We start from the raw sequence: 15150 nt of genomic DNA on the forward strand, positions 1-15150 counted from the left end.
AAAGGATTGGCTTTTATAAAGGGGGTTTATTTGGTTACAAAATTACAGTCTTAACGCCATAAACTGTCCAAGGTAAGGCATCAACAATAGGGTACCTTCACTGAAGGACAGCCACTGGCTGCTGGAAAACCTGTTGGCTTGGAAGGCACATGGCTGGCATCTGCTTGCTCCCAGGTTGTGTTTCAAAATGGCATTCTCAAAATGTTGCTACTGAGGTGTTTTGTCCTCTCAGCTGCAGCTCCTCTTCAAAATATCACTCTCAGTTGCTCTGAGGTCCCTCTGTTTGTGAGTTCTTTTTATAGGACTCTAGTGAACTAATCAAGACCCACCCTGAATGGGCGGGACCACGTTTCCATGGAAACATTCAATCAAGAGGTCACACCCTAATCAAATGTGTCACTCACAGTTGGGTGGGTCACATCTCCATGGAAACAATCAATCAGAAGTTTCCAACCTAATCAACACTAATACGTCTGCCCCAACAAGACTGCATTAAAGAATATAGCTTTTTCTGTGGGACATAATATATACAAACCAGCACAGGATCTAAGAATGGAAGAGAAAAGTCTCAAGAGGACATTATTGGGACATAAGAAAAAACAGAAATATTGCCTGTAAGCATTATATCAATGTTAAATCTCTTGAACTTCATAACCTCATTTAAGGTGATTACATAAGTGAATAGCCTTTTTCATAAGAAATGTACATGGAAGTATTACGTGGTAAAGGATCGTGATATGTGCAACCTCCTCTCAAATATTCAGCAGACAAATATACAGGTAGAGAGAGAGAAAGACAATGATACAACAAACTGGCAAATGTTAAAACTAGTGGATCCAAGTGTCTGGGAAGTTGGGAGTATGTTGGAGTTCTCTGTATGGGTCTGTATTATCTTTGCAACTGTTCTGTAAGTTCGAAATTATTTCAAAATAAAAACTTAAGGGTTGACATCATCAACAAGACAAAGTAAGACATCCCCTGAAAAAAAACTCCCCAGAGATTCAGCAAATTAAGGACAAATTCCACTTGCTTAGAACCCTAGAGGACAGTAGAGACTGGAGGTCTCCACAAACACTGAATTGAAGAGGAGAAAAATATCAGGTAAGAAACTTCTATCCCAGAGTAGACCGTCCTCTTCTCCCGGACACACACTCATCACTCTGTCCAGAGACAGCAGCCCAGGGGTCACACACTATAGAGGAACTCACAACAGTTACAACTTGGGACCCTGCAACAACATGGTTGAAACTTGAGGGCATTATACCGAGTGAAATAAGCCAAACACAAAAGCACAAATATTGTATGATCTCACTGATATGAACTAAATATAATAAGCAAATTCAGGGTTAGAATCTAGATTATAGGTTACCAGGGGATAGACCAGGTTTAGAGAAAGGGGAGTTGATGTTTAAATTATACAGAATTTCTATTTAGTTTGACTGAAATGTTTGGAATATTGTAAATGTATGGAATATTATGAATGTAATTAACAGCACTGAATTATATAGGTAAATGTGGTTAAAGGGGAAACTTTTAGGTCATGTATGTTATTAGAGTAAAAATTAAAAGAAAAAACATAGGACTTGTACAACACAGTGAACCCTATTACAGACAATGGACTACAATTAATAGTACAAATGTAAGAATGCTCTTTCATGAACTATAACAAATGCACAGTATTAATACAAGTTTTTAATAACAGGGTGGTATATGGGAAAAATACACAATGTAAACTATGGATGATAGGAGTACTATTTTAATAATCTTTCATCAATTATAACAAAGGTAACTACTGTTAAAAAAAATAGTACAATTATAAAAAAGTGCTACTGTCATCAACTGTAACAAATGTTCCACACCAAAATAAGGTGCTGGTGTTGAGGCGATATATGGGAATCTTGTATTTTATACATGATTGTTCTGTAAATCCACAACCTCTGTAACAAAATTAAAAATTAAAAAGTTAAAAAAAAATCACGTGGAAAAAACAGTCTGGTGGTTCCTCTGAAAGTTAAACATAGAATTTCCCTATGACCTGGAAATTCCTCTTCCGGGTATAACCCCCAAAGAATTAAAAACAGGGACTCAAACAGGTATTTGTACACCAATGTTCATAGAGGTACTATTTATAACAGTATTATTCACAGCCCAAGTGTCCATCAACAGATGAACAGATAAACCACAATGTGGTATTATTCAGCCATATAATGAAATGAAGTTCTGATACATAACGACATGGATGAACCTTGAAGACATCATGAACCTTAAAGACATCATGCTGAGTGAAATAAGCCAGACACAAAAGGCCAAATACTGTATGATTCCACTTACATGAAATACCTAGAATAAGCAAATACACAGAGATAAGAGAGTAGATTACAGGTTACCAGGGGCAGGAGGCAGTGGGAATGGGGAGTAATGATGAAAAAGTTTTGGTAATGAATGGCAGTAATGGTAGCACAATACTGTGAATGTAATTAACCTCACTGAATTGTACACATGAAAGTCGTTAAAATGGCTAATTTTGCTATACATCTTACCACAATAAAAATGTTTGAAGTAATATTCACCACTGAGTGAACAGTCTATAGATGGAATCCAAAAACAGTACAAAAGCCAACCTTTTTCTTCAGTCTACAAATCATCTGTGAAAGATCTATCCTTCAGGGTGTGCACCCCATATTTCACTTTCCATATTTTGACCACCTTACTCCCTGATTTTCTGCAACAGTACGCAAAGATATCTCTAGTTTACAATCTCCAAGGTCTGCCTCTCTGCCCCTTCCACTTACCTACACAGAGAGAGAGAGAGAGAGAGAGAGAGAGAGAGAGAGCGCAAGCACGAGTGGAGCAAGAGAGAGGCTTCCATAATTGTCAGTGGTTGAGGAAGGAAAAGTCAAAAAAGAAAACAGGATCAAAATTGTGCTATTTCAAAGGTTCTGCTTTGCAAACACTGCTAAAATCCTCAGGGATGCCATCAAATAAATGTTTGATGACACAATGCCTTTTTTTTTTTTTTTTTTAAGAATTAGCCCAACTTTGAACATGATTCTAGAATCAATGTAATGGCTCTCTGTACAAAAATTTCTCAATTTGAATTGCACTAAACATTACACTACACATTTCTCATCCAAATCACATCACCATCACCACCACTGCTGCCCTTAAATTTAACATGCATGAAACTGTTAACTAAATACCTGAATAATGCTTTTCATAACTAGAGTATTCAAAAAGGACAAACTTAAGATCAGTGAAGATATAGTCCAACACAGTCAGTGAGCATTCAAGTCCAATCAAGTCCCAGCTTCATTATTCCTCTCTCTGGTTTTCTTAGTTACTGGAACTAATCTACAGTCTACATATAAATGTGCTTTATCAGTCTTTCAGCATAATTAATACATAATGTTATAAAACTAGTACATAATTACAAGTCATTATGTTTTTTAGTTGTTTATAAACTTTACATAAACCCATGTATCTCTCTCACATACCACATATTATACACAGTATCTAACATATTTTATTTACATATATATATATAGTTGGATGCATAAATTCGATTATCTGTTGCTATATTACTGGTCAGAAGTACCACCCTGTTTTAATAGTACCCCTAAAACAGGATAGTTTACAATGCAGGTACCAAGAACACGATAAAATAGGAAGCAGATATTGCCTATGTTTGTAAATAATTTTATTTCCTTCTGAAACTGTTCTTAGAATACTTGACTTTAATGCCTTTGATATAAATTTAACCCACTCTCCTGGTCCTCTTGATTTTCTAAATATCTGCAACGTTTCTTAATTTAGGTCAAACTTACTTTCATTTGTCAATTTTCTGATCTCATTCTGCAGTATGAAATATTAAAGATATGCTTTTGTCTATTCCTCCTATATTTACGTCTATCTATTCCTCCTACAAACAGAATCCTTCTAAAACTTGAGGTTTAGTTTAATCTCCTCATTTTATAGATGATGAAATAACCCAAAAAGAGGAGGGCATTTTCTAGAAAGAAAAAACAAAAAAAAAAAGTTTTAGTGTCATCACTCTCTTTCTAAACTTAACTTTTATTTTGACTGAAACCTTTTATATTTGTCAGAATCAAAATGCAAAATTACAGTAAAGTCTTTCAGAACTCCACTGATCAAACTAGCCTTTCCACCTTTTTCTATTTTCCACATAGCTATTTAGGGCATGAAATGTCGATTATAAATGTGCAAATGAGCCAATTTATTGCAGGAAAATTTTAACATAAGCAAACTAGTTTTACCTATTTGTCACAATTTTACAAATTGTGAAAATTAGACTAATCAAAAAAATACTCTAGAATTCTAATTAGGAGTGGAGTCTGCTTACCTATAATAAAAATTTACCATGCTTCTTTTAATAACAAGAAGAGGATTGAGGTATCCCTTCAAGTAAAACAGTCTTTTGTGGAGAAGCAGGCCCCTGCCACCCCAAAAAAGTATTTTTATAGTTTTTTCTCTTCAGAGGGAAACTACCAGCAGAGTCACTTACAAAGCAATAATGTAAGTGAAAACATTCAATAAAAAAGTACTATTTTTTTCACTAACTTTGTCACATTTCCAACTAAAACAGAAAGAGTAGGTTTAAGACTTGTCAATCCCCTAATGCACAAAGTTTACAAAACAATGCACAAAGTTGAAAAAACTCAGATTTTGGGAAATAAATTTTAAAAACTAGACAATAATAAACAAAATATTAGCAGATGTAGCTGACAGTTGAAATAAGTGATCTTTTTTCTTTATACTTGTCTATAATTTTCCAAATTGAACACACTTATTACTTTAATATTCAGAAAAATCTCACTTAAAAACCACACAACGTACAATACAATCTCATTCAGAAGGGCTCTGCAAGTTGTCCCAGTACTACTGATATAATTCACCATTCAGGATAACGCTCCCACACTTTCTCACTTCCCAACACTGAAATGCTGTTTACTCTTATTATTTTTCTGTTGCACCTTCAAGGAAGAACCTCATTAACTGCTAACGTTTCATTTCTACATACATACACGCTTTTTACATCTTTTCTTAGACATCACTAATTCTTAATATTCCATGTTTCGAAACCTACCTCTAAATTTCGAGGTAACAGAATTTGGAAACAAAAAAGCGTTTTACCCACTAATTATAACTTCGTTGGCCCACCATCACTTTAGCTATGGAAAAGTGAAGGCTGAGTAAACTACACGTCCCACCATGCATTGCTGCCTTGTTCAGAGTAGGTCTCTACGGAAACAGAAAAAAAAAAATTCTACAAGTCCCACCTGTTACTTCATTTCTAAACACCTCCTGCACTTTCCGCTCAAACGGCAACAAAAACAAAAGCCTCGTGATCGCACGCCGGCTCTTGAGAGCCCAGATAAGCAGGGGGCCCGAGGTCAGGCATGGCCTGTCTGCTTTAGCGGCTAAATTCTGTCAAGCTCCAGTGTTCCCCTCTTCTTTCCGGGGCTGGATGCACGCACAAGCCTTCTCCTATCTGCATCCAATGGGGACTCTTGAGCCGCAGCAGGGAGAAGAACGGGTTACTATGCAAGCACAACAGACTTCCCCGTGCCGGGGCTACCACAGAGTGGAGGCAATAGCGACTGGCCCCCGAGAGACCGACTCAAAACACCTAGAGGACTCGTCACTGACGCTGGGAGAAACCAGAGCTCCGCGGCGACCCCCTTCAGCTGGGCGCCTCCATTTCCACAGGGATCACAACCTCAACACTAACCGTCGCCCTCTCCGCGCGGTCTGGTACCCCCTCAGCCGGCTCGCTGGGACAGTGACCTCCCTTCCCCTGCGACTAGCGGGTGGCAAGGGAACGAAATCCTCCCGACCTTCCCCTTCGCTCCCTCCCCCTTACCGTCTTGGCGGCCTCCGCCCAGGTCCTGCCCTTCTTCCTACGGCCCTTTTCCCTCATGTCGGGTCTTGAACTGACTGGGAGGCTCCCGTGTCCGGGCTCCGGCCGCCCTCCCTGCCTTCTCTGCGCTGCGCTGCTTTTCCCGCGGTGTCGGGAAAGGTGGGAGAAAGGGGAAGTCAGGCCGGAGAAGCACCCAAGCAGAGGGGGCGGCGGGGGTGGCGCGCGGGGGGGGGTTATGGGGCGGCGGGTCCTCCTGCTGCGGTTGCCACTGCTACCGCCGCTGCCATATTGGGCCCTTACTGTACAGGCAGCCGCTGCGGTCATGTGACCGCTCCCGCGCGGCCGTCACTACTGTACGCGGCGACCCGCGCGAACGAGCCCGCGCGCGCCCCCGCCTCCCGCGCGGGGATGCAGAGAGAGCGAGCGGGCGGGCGCGGCGCCTTGCCACACCCCCGCCCTTCCGGTCTCCGCCTCTCTTCAGGATCATGCGCGTAAGGGAGAGTCGGACGCTAATATGCGTCAGCCTGTCTGGCGCTCACGCCGACCTGGCCTGCGGAAACGGAACTTGATCTGTTTGGGGAGGTTTATTGGGAATATCTCGGGCGTGTGCTGGGTGGTAGAGACCTGGAAGAGCTAGTATCTGCCCTGAAGGAGTGACTCTCCTAACTGTCACTTTCAATAAGCCCCGTACTTGTGTTCTTTTCATTTGTCTAGTCATATTTTACAGTGCATTTTTACAAAGAATATGCCTTTGAAGATTTGCAACAATTCTTATTTACATGTTAGCTCCAACAGAGATTGAGTGACTTGCCACACACACCAGTCTAGAATGTGAAGCCAAAAAACAAATTGCAAGCTCAGAACCCTTTCCAGAATGCTTTTTTTAACTTAACAAAGAGTCCAAAAATAGACTATATGGTCAATTGATTTTTTTCCTATTTATTATTTAAACCATATCCACCAAATTAGGTAACTTTTTGAGAAGACCAGCAGTAATTACAGTCACACTTTCTCATGTGTATCATCTCATTGAGGACAGAAACAGTGTCCTATTTATCTGTGTGAACCCAGTACCTGGCATAGTTCCTGTAATATCGGGCCCTGTAAATACTTGCTGAGTGACTCAACTTTGCAGTGAGAAACCATTATTTGTAGTGTCCATAGCAGCCTTCTGAAAGATCCAGGATGCGACATTTCCCAAGTGAAAATGTGTGAGGATTAGTGAACTGCCAAACCCACCTAGTACCAGAGGCTGCCCCCAAACGATCTACTAAGTTTATAAATACTATGTTCTGAAGTAGGACTTATGGAAGGAGTGGCAGGTTAGAGCAATACATAACTTAGAGTTTATGAATGGGTTTCAGGAATTAATGAACTTCCTAAACATGGAAGATATTTGTGTGTATGTTAATATGTGCATTTATTGAGAAGAGGATTCATAACTTCATTTATTTCCAAAAGGCACCTGTTAAACCAAAAATAAAATGGTTTTAAGTGGAGGTTTGAGAAGCTATCTTCCTTGTATTTCTCCGTCAGTCATTGATCAAACAGCCCCATTTCAGCAATTGATATGGCTATATTTTCATAAATTTCTTGAGTAATCCATAGCACTACCCATAACACTCAGAGTATATACCATCTCCCTCCAAAGCCTGGACCTATAATCAGTTCAAGTAGCCCTTCTCCATCTCCAGCTGTTGACTAGGGCTTGCCTTCCACCCCAATCGCCTGGGCCTAGGAGCTCTACCTCACTTTTTTTAGTCCCTGCTAAGCCAGATACTCCTCTTTACTTTGCATTTCTGGAGCTACATTTTCAATTTCAAAGGGAGGGAGGGATTGCATTACCTACTTTTCTGTCTTCCACAGGCCTGGATTTTGTGTGTGTGTGTGTTTTTTTAATTATTTATTTTTTATTAAATTATAGTTGCCCAGATAGTGTTTTAGTCCCATGTCTATTGATTTAATTTTTATGCCTATTGCATTTCTCCTATCAGTTCCACCCTAGTTCTGTATTTTCCTAAATGTTCATTCTCTACTCAAGCCCCTCCTTCAAAGGATGCCAGATATATCTTCATAAAACGCCACCTAAATGTAAAATGGTGCAACCTCTGTGGAAAACAGTTTGGCAGTTCTTCAGAAGGTTAAATATAGAATTATCATATGACCTGACAATGCCTCTTCTAGGTATATACCCAAAAGAATTGAAAAGAGGGATTCAAACAAATATTTGTACACTTGTTCATGACAGCATTATTTACAATTGCCAAAAGGTAGAAGCAACCCAAGTGTCCACCAACAGATTAATGGATAAACAAAATGTGGTATATCGATGTGGTGGAGTATTATTCAGCCATAAAAAAGAATGAAGTCCTGATACAAACCCTTGAAGGCATCATATTGAGTGAAATAAGCCAGACCCAGAAGGACAAATATTGTATGACTGCACTTGTATGAAATACCTAGAATAAGCAAATACATAGAGGCAGAGAGTAGATTACAGATTACCAGAAGCTGGAGGGACTGGGAATGTAGTTATTGCTTGATGACCACAGATCTTCTGTTTTGGGTTATAAGAAAGTTTTGGTAATGGATGGTGGTGATGATAGTACAATGCCATAAATGTAATTAATATCACTGAGTTGTACACATGAAAGTTGTTACAATAGGAAATTTTGTGTTGTACATATGTTACCACAATAAACAATTTAAAACAAAAACCCACCTACGTCCCTCCTATGACATCCTCTGTAGTTGCTGATAATGTCCGAATTTCTTAGCCTTACAGAAACAGTTTCAACACTCATCTTGGCCATCAAGACTAATCATCCTTTGACTTGTCCATAGTCACTTCCCTCATTTGCCACTCCCCTGAAAACCCCTAGTTTGACTTTCACCTCATCATTTGGCTTATAACATTGCTTCATACACTATATAAAAATTAGTGGCCACCAGATGCAGATTCACCTTGCCTTCCTTCAGCTCCTAAATTTCCCCATAATCTTGCCAGTCCTTAGCAACGCCTCCTTACAGTAGGCTAATCCCTCCTTAGTACACTGCACACTGTACAGGACACCATCCTTCTCACTTTCTTTGGAATGTTGCTCCATAAACTATTCCTATTTTTTCCAATATTTTCTAGCTCTGACTCCCCTCCACACCTTTCCTAAAAATATACTCAAAAATTCCAACCCAAATAAAGAAGTCTCTTTACCCTACCACCATACCCTACCAAATTATTTTTCTCTCTCCTCTTTTCCCCATAAATATTTTGAAAGTGTGGCCTACACTTGCTGTCTCCACTTCTTTTCAATTGTAGATATTATACAGGCATGTACCCAGTTCTCTAAGTTCAAAATAACATGTATTTTACTGTGAATAATAGGTAGTATTTTTCCATCATTTAGAAAATCACATAATCCATTTAGTCAAATCCTAATTTTATTTAATTCATAACCTCCATAACATGTTAAATTGATCTTAGAAAAATATTTGGCAGTTGATCAAGGAGTTTTGGGCATAGTTATAGGTAGAGACATATAAACATAAAACCCAAAGAGTTTGATCATGATATTTTTTAATATTTTTAAATGCAATTCACATGCTGCGGGACACTGATTACGTGCTTCAACTTGGCGGGCCTGGGCTGGGGGACCTGATCAGCCCCTGGGGAGGGTGGTGGGCACGGGCGACAGCGCCCTCCGCAGCCCCCCGGGCCTCGGAAAGTGAGGCCGGAGGCAGGCCCCATTTCCTCACCCAAAATACCACTGTTAGGGGAGGCTTGCCGGAGGGAACCGCCTTTTCCCCACCCCCTTATCTTGCCTGGACACTCCCCGTTGCCAGTGCAACTCCCATCACCACCAGTGCGCATACATTGTTGCCAGACACCGTTACCGGAGCAACTCTCGCCCCTTTTCAATCAACCTCCGCGCCCTCTCAGAACCAATCCAAGCCTTTAACCTCTACAGCTACCCCGCCCTCTAAACGCCCGATATAAGCTTGTACTCTCCCCTAAAAAACTCTCTTGGTTTCTTCACCCTAAAAGAACCGTGTCCCGCCTGTTCCTTTCTCGCCGCCCTCCATACTTTGCACGCCTCCGCCGGGGACCTGGCCAAGTCCCCCGCCTCGCCCTCGCCTCCGGGAAAGAGCCCCCGCCGCCGGTACCCTCCAAGCAATCCTGAGAGCCTAGGATTTGGCAACCGGCCGCCACCCCCCCCCCAGACGAGTCAACTGCGACCGCAACTGGCGCCCAAAGTGGGGCCCCTGGAATTAAAAGTCCTCTCCACGCAGCAGTCCAGTAAAACCACCCGCTCGCCCGGATGCCTCTCCAGCTCCCCTTCTCCTCGCCTGCAAAGTAAGGGCCGCCTCTCCCTCGCCGCCCCGCAGAGCCGCCTCTCCCTCGCCGCTCCACGTCTGGAGCCGCCTCTCCCACGCCGCTCCGCGCCCGGGCCGCTCTTCCTTTCCCGCGTTAACCTAACTCTTACCCCCGACTACCTTTCGTCTTCTCTTCCTATGTCCCCCCATTCCTCCTAACACTCTTCCTCCAGTAGCTTTCCCTCTTCCCCTCCATTACTTTGCTGTGGTCCTTTGTGTCTTTGTTTCTTTGTTTCGCGCGGTGTGCCTCTTGCGACCGCCCCCCCCCAAACTGCTCTCGCTACTAGAGGCTCCTGCCTTCTATTCTCGCCGTCTCCTTCGGCCTCGCGACCACGGTTTACCTCATTTTCTTTACTCAATAATCAACCCCCCTTTTTCTTTTCTCACTCCGCTATGGGTAATCGTCTATCTGCATGCCAAGCACCCCAAGTTCGTGCTCTGGCTGGTCTCCTAGACACACATCGCTGTAAGGTGTCTGTCCGGCAGCTGCAAGTATACTGGGACCTCCTGCTGCCCTTTAACCCATGGCTCACCACTTGCCATCTTTGGGACCCTGTTACTTATGATCGCCTTATTGATCGGGTCACCAACGCCATGGAACATGAGAGCAAGCGCTTCCCTCCCGGCTTGCTCCCCACCTTAATAACCGTCCGCTCCTGCCTTCAAGGCTCCCTCCCCCCTGATCGAGGCCCCATTAAATCCAAGGAGGCCCTATCAACCCAGTCAACAGATTCAGACAGCGATACTAATGTAGACCACGATTCGGACACAGAGTCCTTAGTCGAGCAGATTAACAACGCGCTCGAAGTGACTCCCAAAAAACAAAATAACACTGAGCCTCGCCAAGATGGCGAACTTCCTCCTCCTCCTTCTTCTTCCATCGAGGGGAGGAAGTGCTCCGGTGATGACGTCAGCCCTAAGCTGGGCCGGAAACCGCAAGCGCTTTACCCCGCCCTTTCACAGGGCGGAGCTAGTCCACCATCTTATGCCTTAGCCACTCCCACCGCGCCGCCGTCTTGCGACGCTTGGGGCCTCCCACTTCCGCCTCCCCCTCCGGCGAGCTCCCCCTCGGAGCCGCTACCGGCAGCTGCCGCCGCTCCTCCCACCCTGCCGACTAACAACCCCTGGCTGCCTTCTACACCTCAAGGCAACCCTTGGGGCAACGCTCCCCCTACCCCCACTCCCGCGCCAAGCCCTCTGCAAGCGCGTCCTCCTTTCTCTCGTGCTTTTCGCTGCTTTCCTCTTAACCTTACCCCCACACCACAGAAACCGTATGACTGGTATCCCATTGACTCTGATACTATCAAGCAGCTTCGCAGGGCCGTCAAGGAGGATGGGTTAGGTAGCCCATACGCTTCCCAAATACTGCAGGATCTCGGCATGGACTTTTGCATCCCCCAAGACTGGGCCTCGCTTGCCCGTTCCATTCTTAACCCCGGCCAGTTTGTTGATTGGCGTGCTCACTTCCAGGCGGAAGCAGCTAAGCAAAGTGAGCAAGACGCAGCCACTGGAGTCTATCATCACCCCGAAGCCTATTTAGGCACGGGAGCGTTTATAAATGCATCTGCCTATATTAATGCACCTGCCACCTTTTGGCCTATCCTTTGGGGAATCGCCTTACGAGCGTTTGCCAACTGCTCTGCCTGTCGGCCTAATAAATTCACCAAGCTCTTCCAGGAGCCGAGTAAGCCTTTCGCCACCTTTGTCTCCAGAGTCGAAGAAACCTGCGCTCGAAAGAATTGTCCAGCTTGTAAGGAAACAAACGGATGCTATTTTCTCCTCGTTCGTGCAAGTCCAGTACCAGCGACTCGCCACCTCTGACGCTCCCTACTCCGAGATGACAACCAACCCTCCGCAACCTCACCGCCACCGGTCAACCCGCCGACCGCGAGGCCCTTCTCGATCGCCTGAACATCGCACCAACCTCGAGCTCCAGCTTCTCTGAACCTCCAACTTTAAACCCCCCACCCTCGTCCATCCTGCAAGCAGCAAGGCCCCTGTCGAGCGCCCGGGCGCCACACCAACGCCGAGCTCCAGCCTCGCTGAGCCACCGTCAACCCCTTTTTCCCCTCCCCGGCCTCCCCCTTCCCTCATCCCTTAACGAGCCTCTCCGGTAAGCTTCTTCCTTTAATTAGAAAAGAAGGGGGAAATGCGGGACACTGATTACGTGCTTCAACTTGGCGGGCCTGGGCTGGGGGACCTGATCAGCCCCTGGGGAGGGTGGTGGGCACGGGCGACAGCGCCCTCCGCAGCCCCCTGGGCCTGGGAAAGTGAGGCCGGAGGCAGGCCCCATTTCCTCACCCAAAATACCACTGTTAGGGGAGGCTTGCCGGAGGGAACCGCCTTTTCCCCACCCCCTTATCTTGCCCGGACACTCCCCGTTGCCAGTGCAACTCCCATCACCACCAGTGCGCATACATTGTTGCCAGACACCGTTACCGGAGCAACTCTCGCCCCTTTTCAATCAACCTCCGCGCCCTCTCAGAACCAATCCAAGCCTTTAACCTCTACAGCTACCCCGCCCTCTAAACGCCCGATATAAGCTTGTACTCTCCCCTAAAAAACCTCTCTTGGTTTCTTCACCCTAAAAGAACCGTGTCCCGCCTGTTCCTTTCTCGCCGCCCTCCATACTTTGCACGCCTCCGCCGGGGACCTGGCCAAGTCCCCCGCCTCGCCCTCGCCTCCGGGAAAGAGCCCCCGCCGCCAGTACCCTCCAAGCAATCCTGAGAGCCTAGGATTTGGCAACCGGCCGCCACCCCCCCCCCAGACGAGTCAACTGTGACCGCAACATGCTGTTTAATCTAATTTTTGTATTTGTGAATCATACAATATTCCATATTTCTCTACCATTTGTACAATAGGTGTACCAGTTAGGAAAGGCTGTAGCTTGGAGCACAAAGTAATTATCGATTACTTTGATTAACAATTATAAATGTTTTTCATCAAAAAAAAAAATGAAGATCTGATCTTGCTAGGTAAAGTGAATGATCTGCTTTTACAAACTTTAGCTTGGCGTACTGTAGAAAATGAAATCAAGGATTTTTAGGCTACAGATATCCAGCCCCAATACTTACCCATGCTTTATAGTGGAATCCACGAGATTCTTATTTTCAAAATAAAAATATTGTTTTTCCTGTTTATAAAATTCCTCATTGTAAAAGTCTCACAGGTATAGGTAGAGAAATATACACATAAAACCCAAAGAGTTTGATCATGATATTATTTAATATTTTTGAATGCAATTCACATGCTGTTTAATCTAATTTTTGTATTTGTTAAGTGTGCAGAAGCAGGGAAGGAGGCTCGACAGCTTGTGCGAGTAATTTGTTGGTGGGCTCCCAGAAGAAACATGTAAAGACGTGAAAGAAGCATGAGAGCAGGAAAGACGCTAAGGAAAGATGTAGTTTCAGCTGAAGTTGAGCCCTAGCCTGCTATCTCCAGGAGCTCTTGAGCCTAAATGGTCCCACAGAGTTAACCAACCTTGAGGTGAGAGGCTGGGTTTTTGTATCCCCCATCAAAGAGTCTTGAATGGAGGCTGTTGCGGTTTGCTAACGCCTTTTTGCAAAATACCAGAAATGGATTGGCTTTTATAAAAGGGGGTTTATTTGGTCACACAGTTATAGTCTTAAGGCCATAAAGTATCCAAGGTAACACGTCAGCAATCGGGTACCTTCACTGGAGGATGGCCAATGGCATCCAGAAAACCTGTTAGCTGGGAAGGCACGTGGCTGGCGTCTGCTCCAGAGTTCTGGTTGCAAAATGGCATTCTCCCAGGATGTTCCTCTCTAGGCTGCAGTTTCTCTTCAAAACTCATATGCTCTTGGGGCATTTGTCCTCTCTTAGCTTCTCCAGAGCAAAAGTCTGCTTTCAAAGGACAGCTCTATAATGTCTCTGTAAGTTGCAGCTCCTCTCTCAGCTCCTGTGCGTTCTTCAAAGCGCCCTCTTGGCTGTAGCAAGCTCCCTCTTTCTGACTCAGCTTATATAGTGCTCTAGTAAACTAATCAAGGCCTATGCTGAATGGGTGGGGCCACACCTCCATGGAAATTATCTAATCAGAGTTATCACCTACAGTTGGGTGGGGCACATTTCCGTGGAAACACTCAAAGAATTACAATCTAATCAACACTAATATGTCTGCCCACACAAGACTGCATCAAATGGGGGACACAATTCATCCAAACCAGTACAGAGGCCCTCCTCTGGAAGGAACAAGGTTCATTGTAACCTCCCAGATATTCCCAGGAAGGATGGCTTTTGTTGACCAAGGGCAATCCTCCGGGGAAGTATACAGCTATGAACACCTCATTGCCAACACACAGCAGCTGAAGGATGTGTGCAACCCAAGGGGATCTGGGCAAGGCAAAATAGGGTCTGTTACAAAATATAAAGAAAAAAATTTAAATTCCACTACCTAGACATCACCCAGATCATTTTCATATTTTGCTTACGATAAAATAGCATGTATAATATGACACAATTTACTACATATAATTAAGTACACATATACCTTTTTATGAAAATGGAATTAAGTTATGCATGCTGTCTAATATTTTTATACTTAAAATATATTATAGATCATATTTTCATTTTAATGAGTCTGAGCCTATAATTACAGGGGAAATGTTCCGTGTGGAGGAACTGTGCTAGAGGAACTGTCCTGGCCTACTGCTCCACCCCTAACACAGCCCGAACCTGAAAAGAAATGAGGCACCTACCTGATTGGGAGTGACAGTCATTGATCCAGTTTCTTCATTGTTGAAGCTAATCTACTGAAGGGCTATAAGCCCAAAGAATTCATTTCCTTTGTGTTCCGGTTTGCTAATGCCATTATGCAAAATAACAGAAATGGATTAGCTTTTATAAAGGGGTTTTACTTGGTTACAAAGTGTGCCAGTATGTAT

The 15150-nt window shown here is 44.0% G+C and overlaps 1 protein-coding gene across 3 annotated transcripts in view; it reads right to left on the reverse strand.

Moving 5' to 3' along the window:
* Positions 1-6152, reverse strand: part of ASXL2 (ASXL transcriptional regulator 2) — a 186484-nt gene extending 180332 nt beyond the window's left edge. For 2 of the 3 annotated variants that reach the window (XR_005213270.1, XM_037812546.1), the window contains exon 1: positions 5882-6151. Coding sequence is in view for 2 of the 3 variants with exons in the window: in XM_037812546.1 (XP_037668474.1) it covers positions 5882-5938 (57 nt within the window). In the remaining variant the exon portion in view is untranslated. Of the gene's footprint in view, positions 1-5881 lie in introns of all 3 variants that reach the window. The other variant, XM_037812547.1, reaches the window with a different exon arrangement.
* Positions 6153-15150: the final 8998 nt, after the last annotated feature.

The sequence above is a fragment of the Choloepus didactylus genome, chromosome 20 (genome assembly GCF_015220235.1).
Source record: "Choloepus didactylus isolate mChoDid1 chromosome 20, mChoDid1.pri, whole genome shotgun sequence".
Taxonomy (NCBI): domain Eukaryota; kingdom Metazoa; phylum Chordata; class Mammalia; order Pilosa; family Megalonychidae; genus Choloepus; species Choloepus didactylus.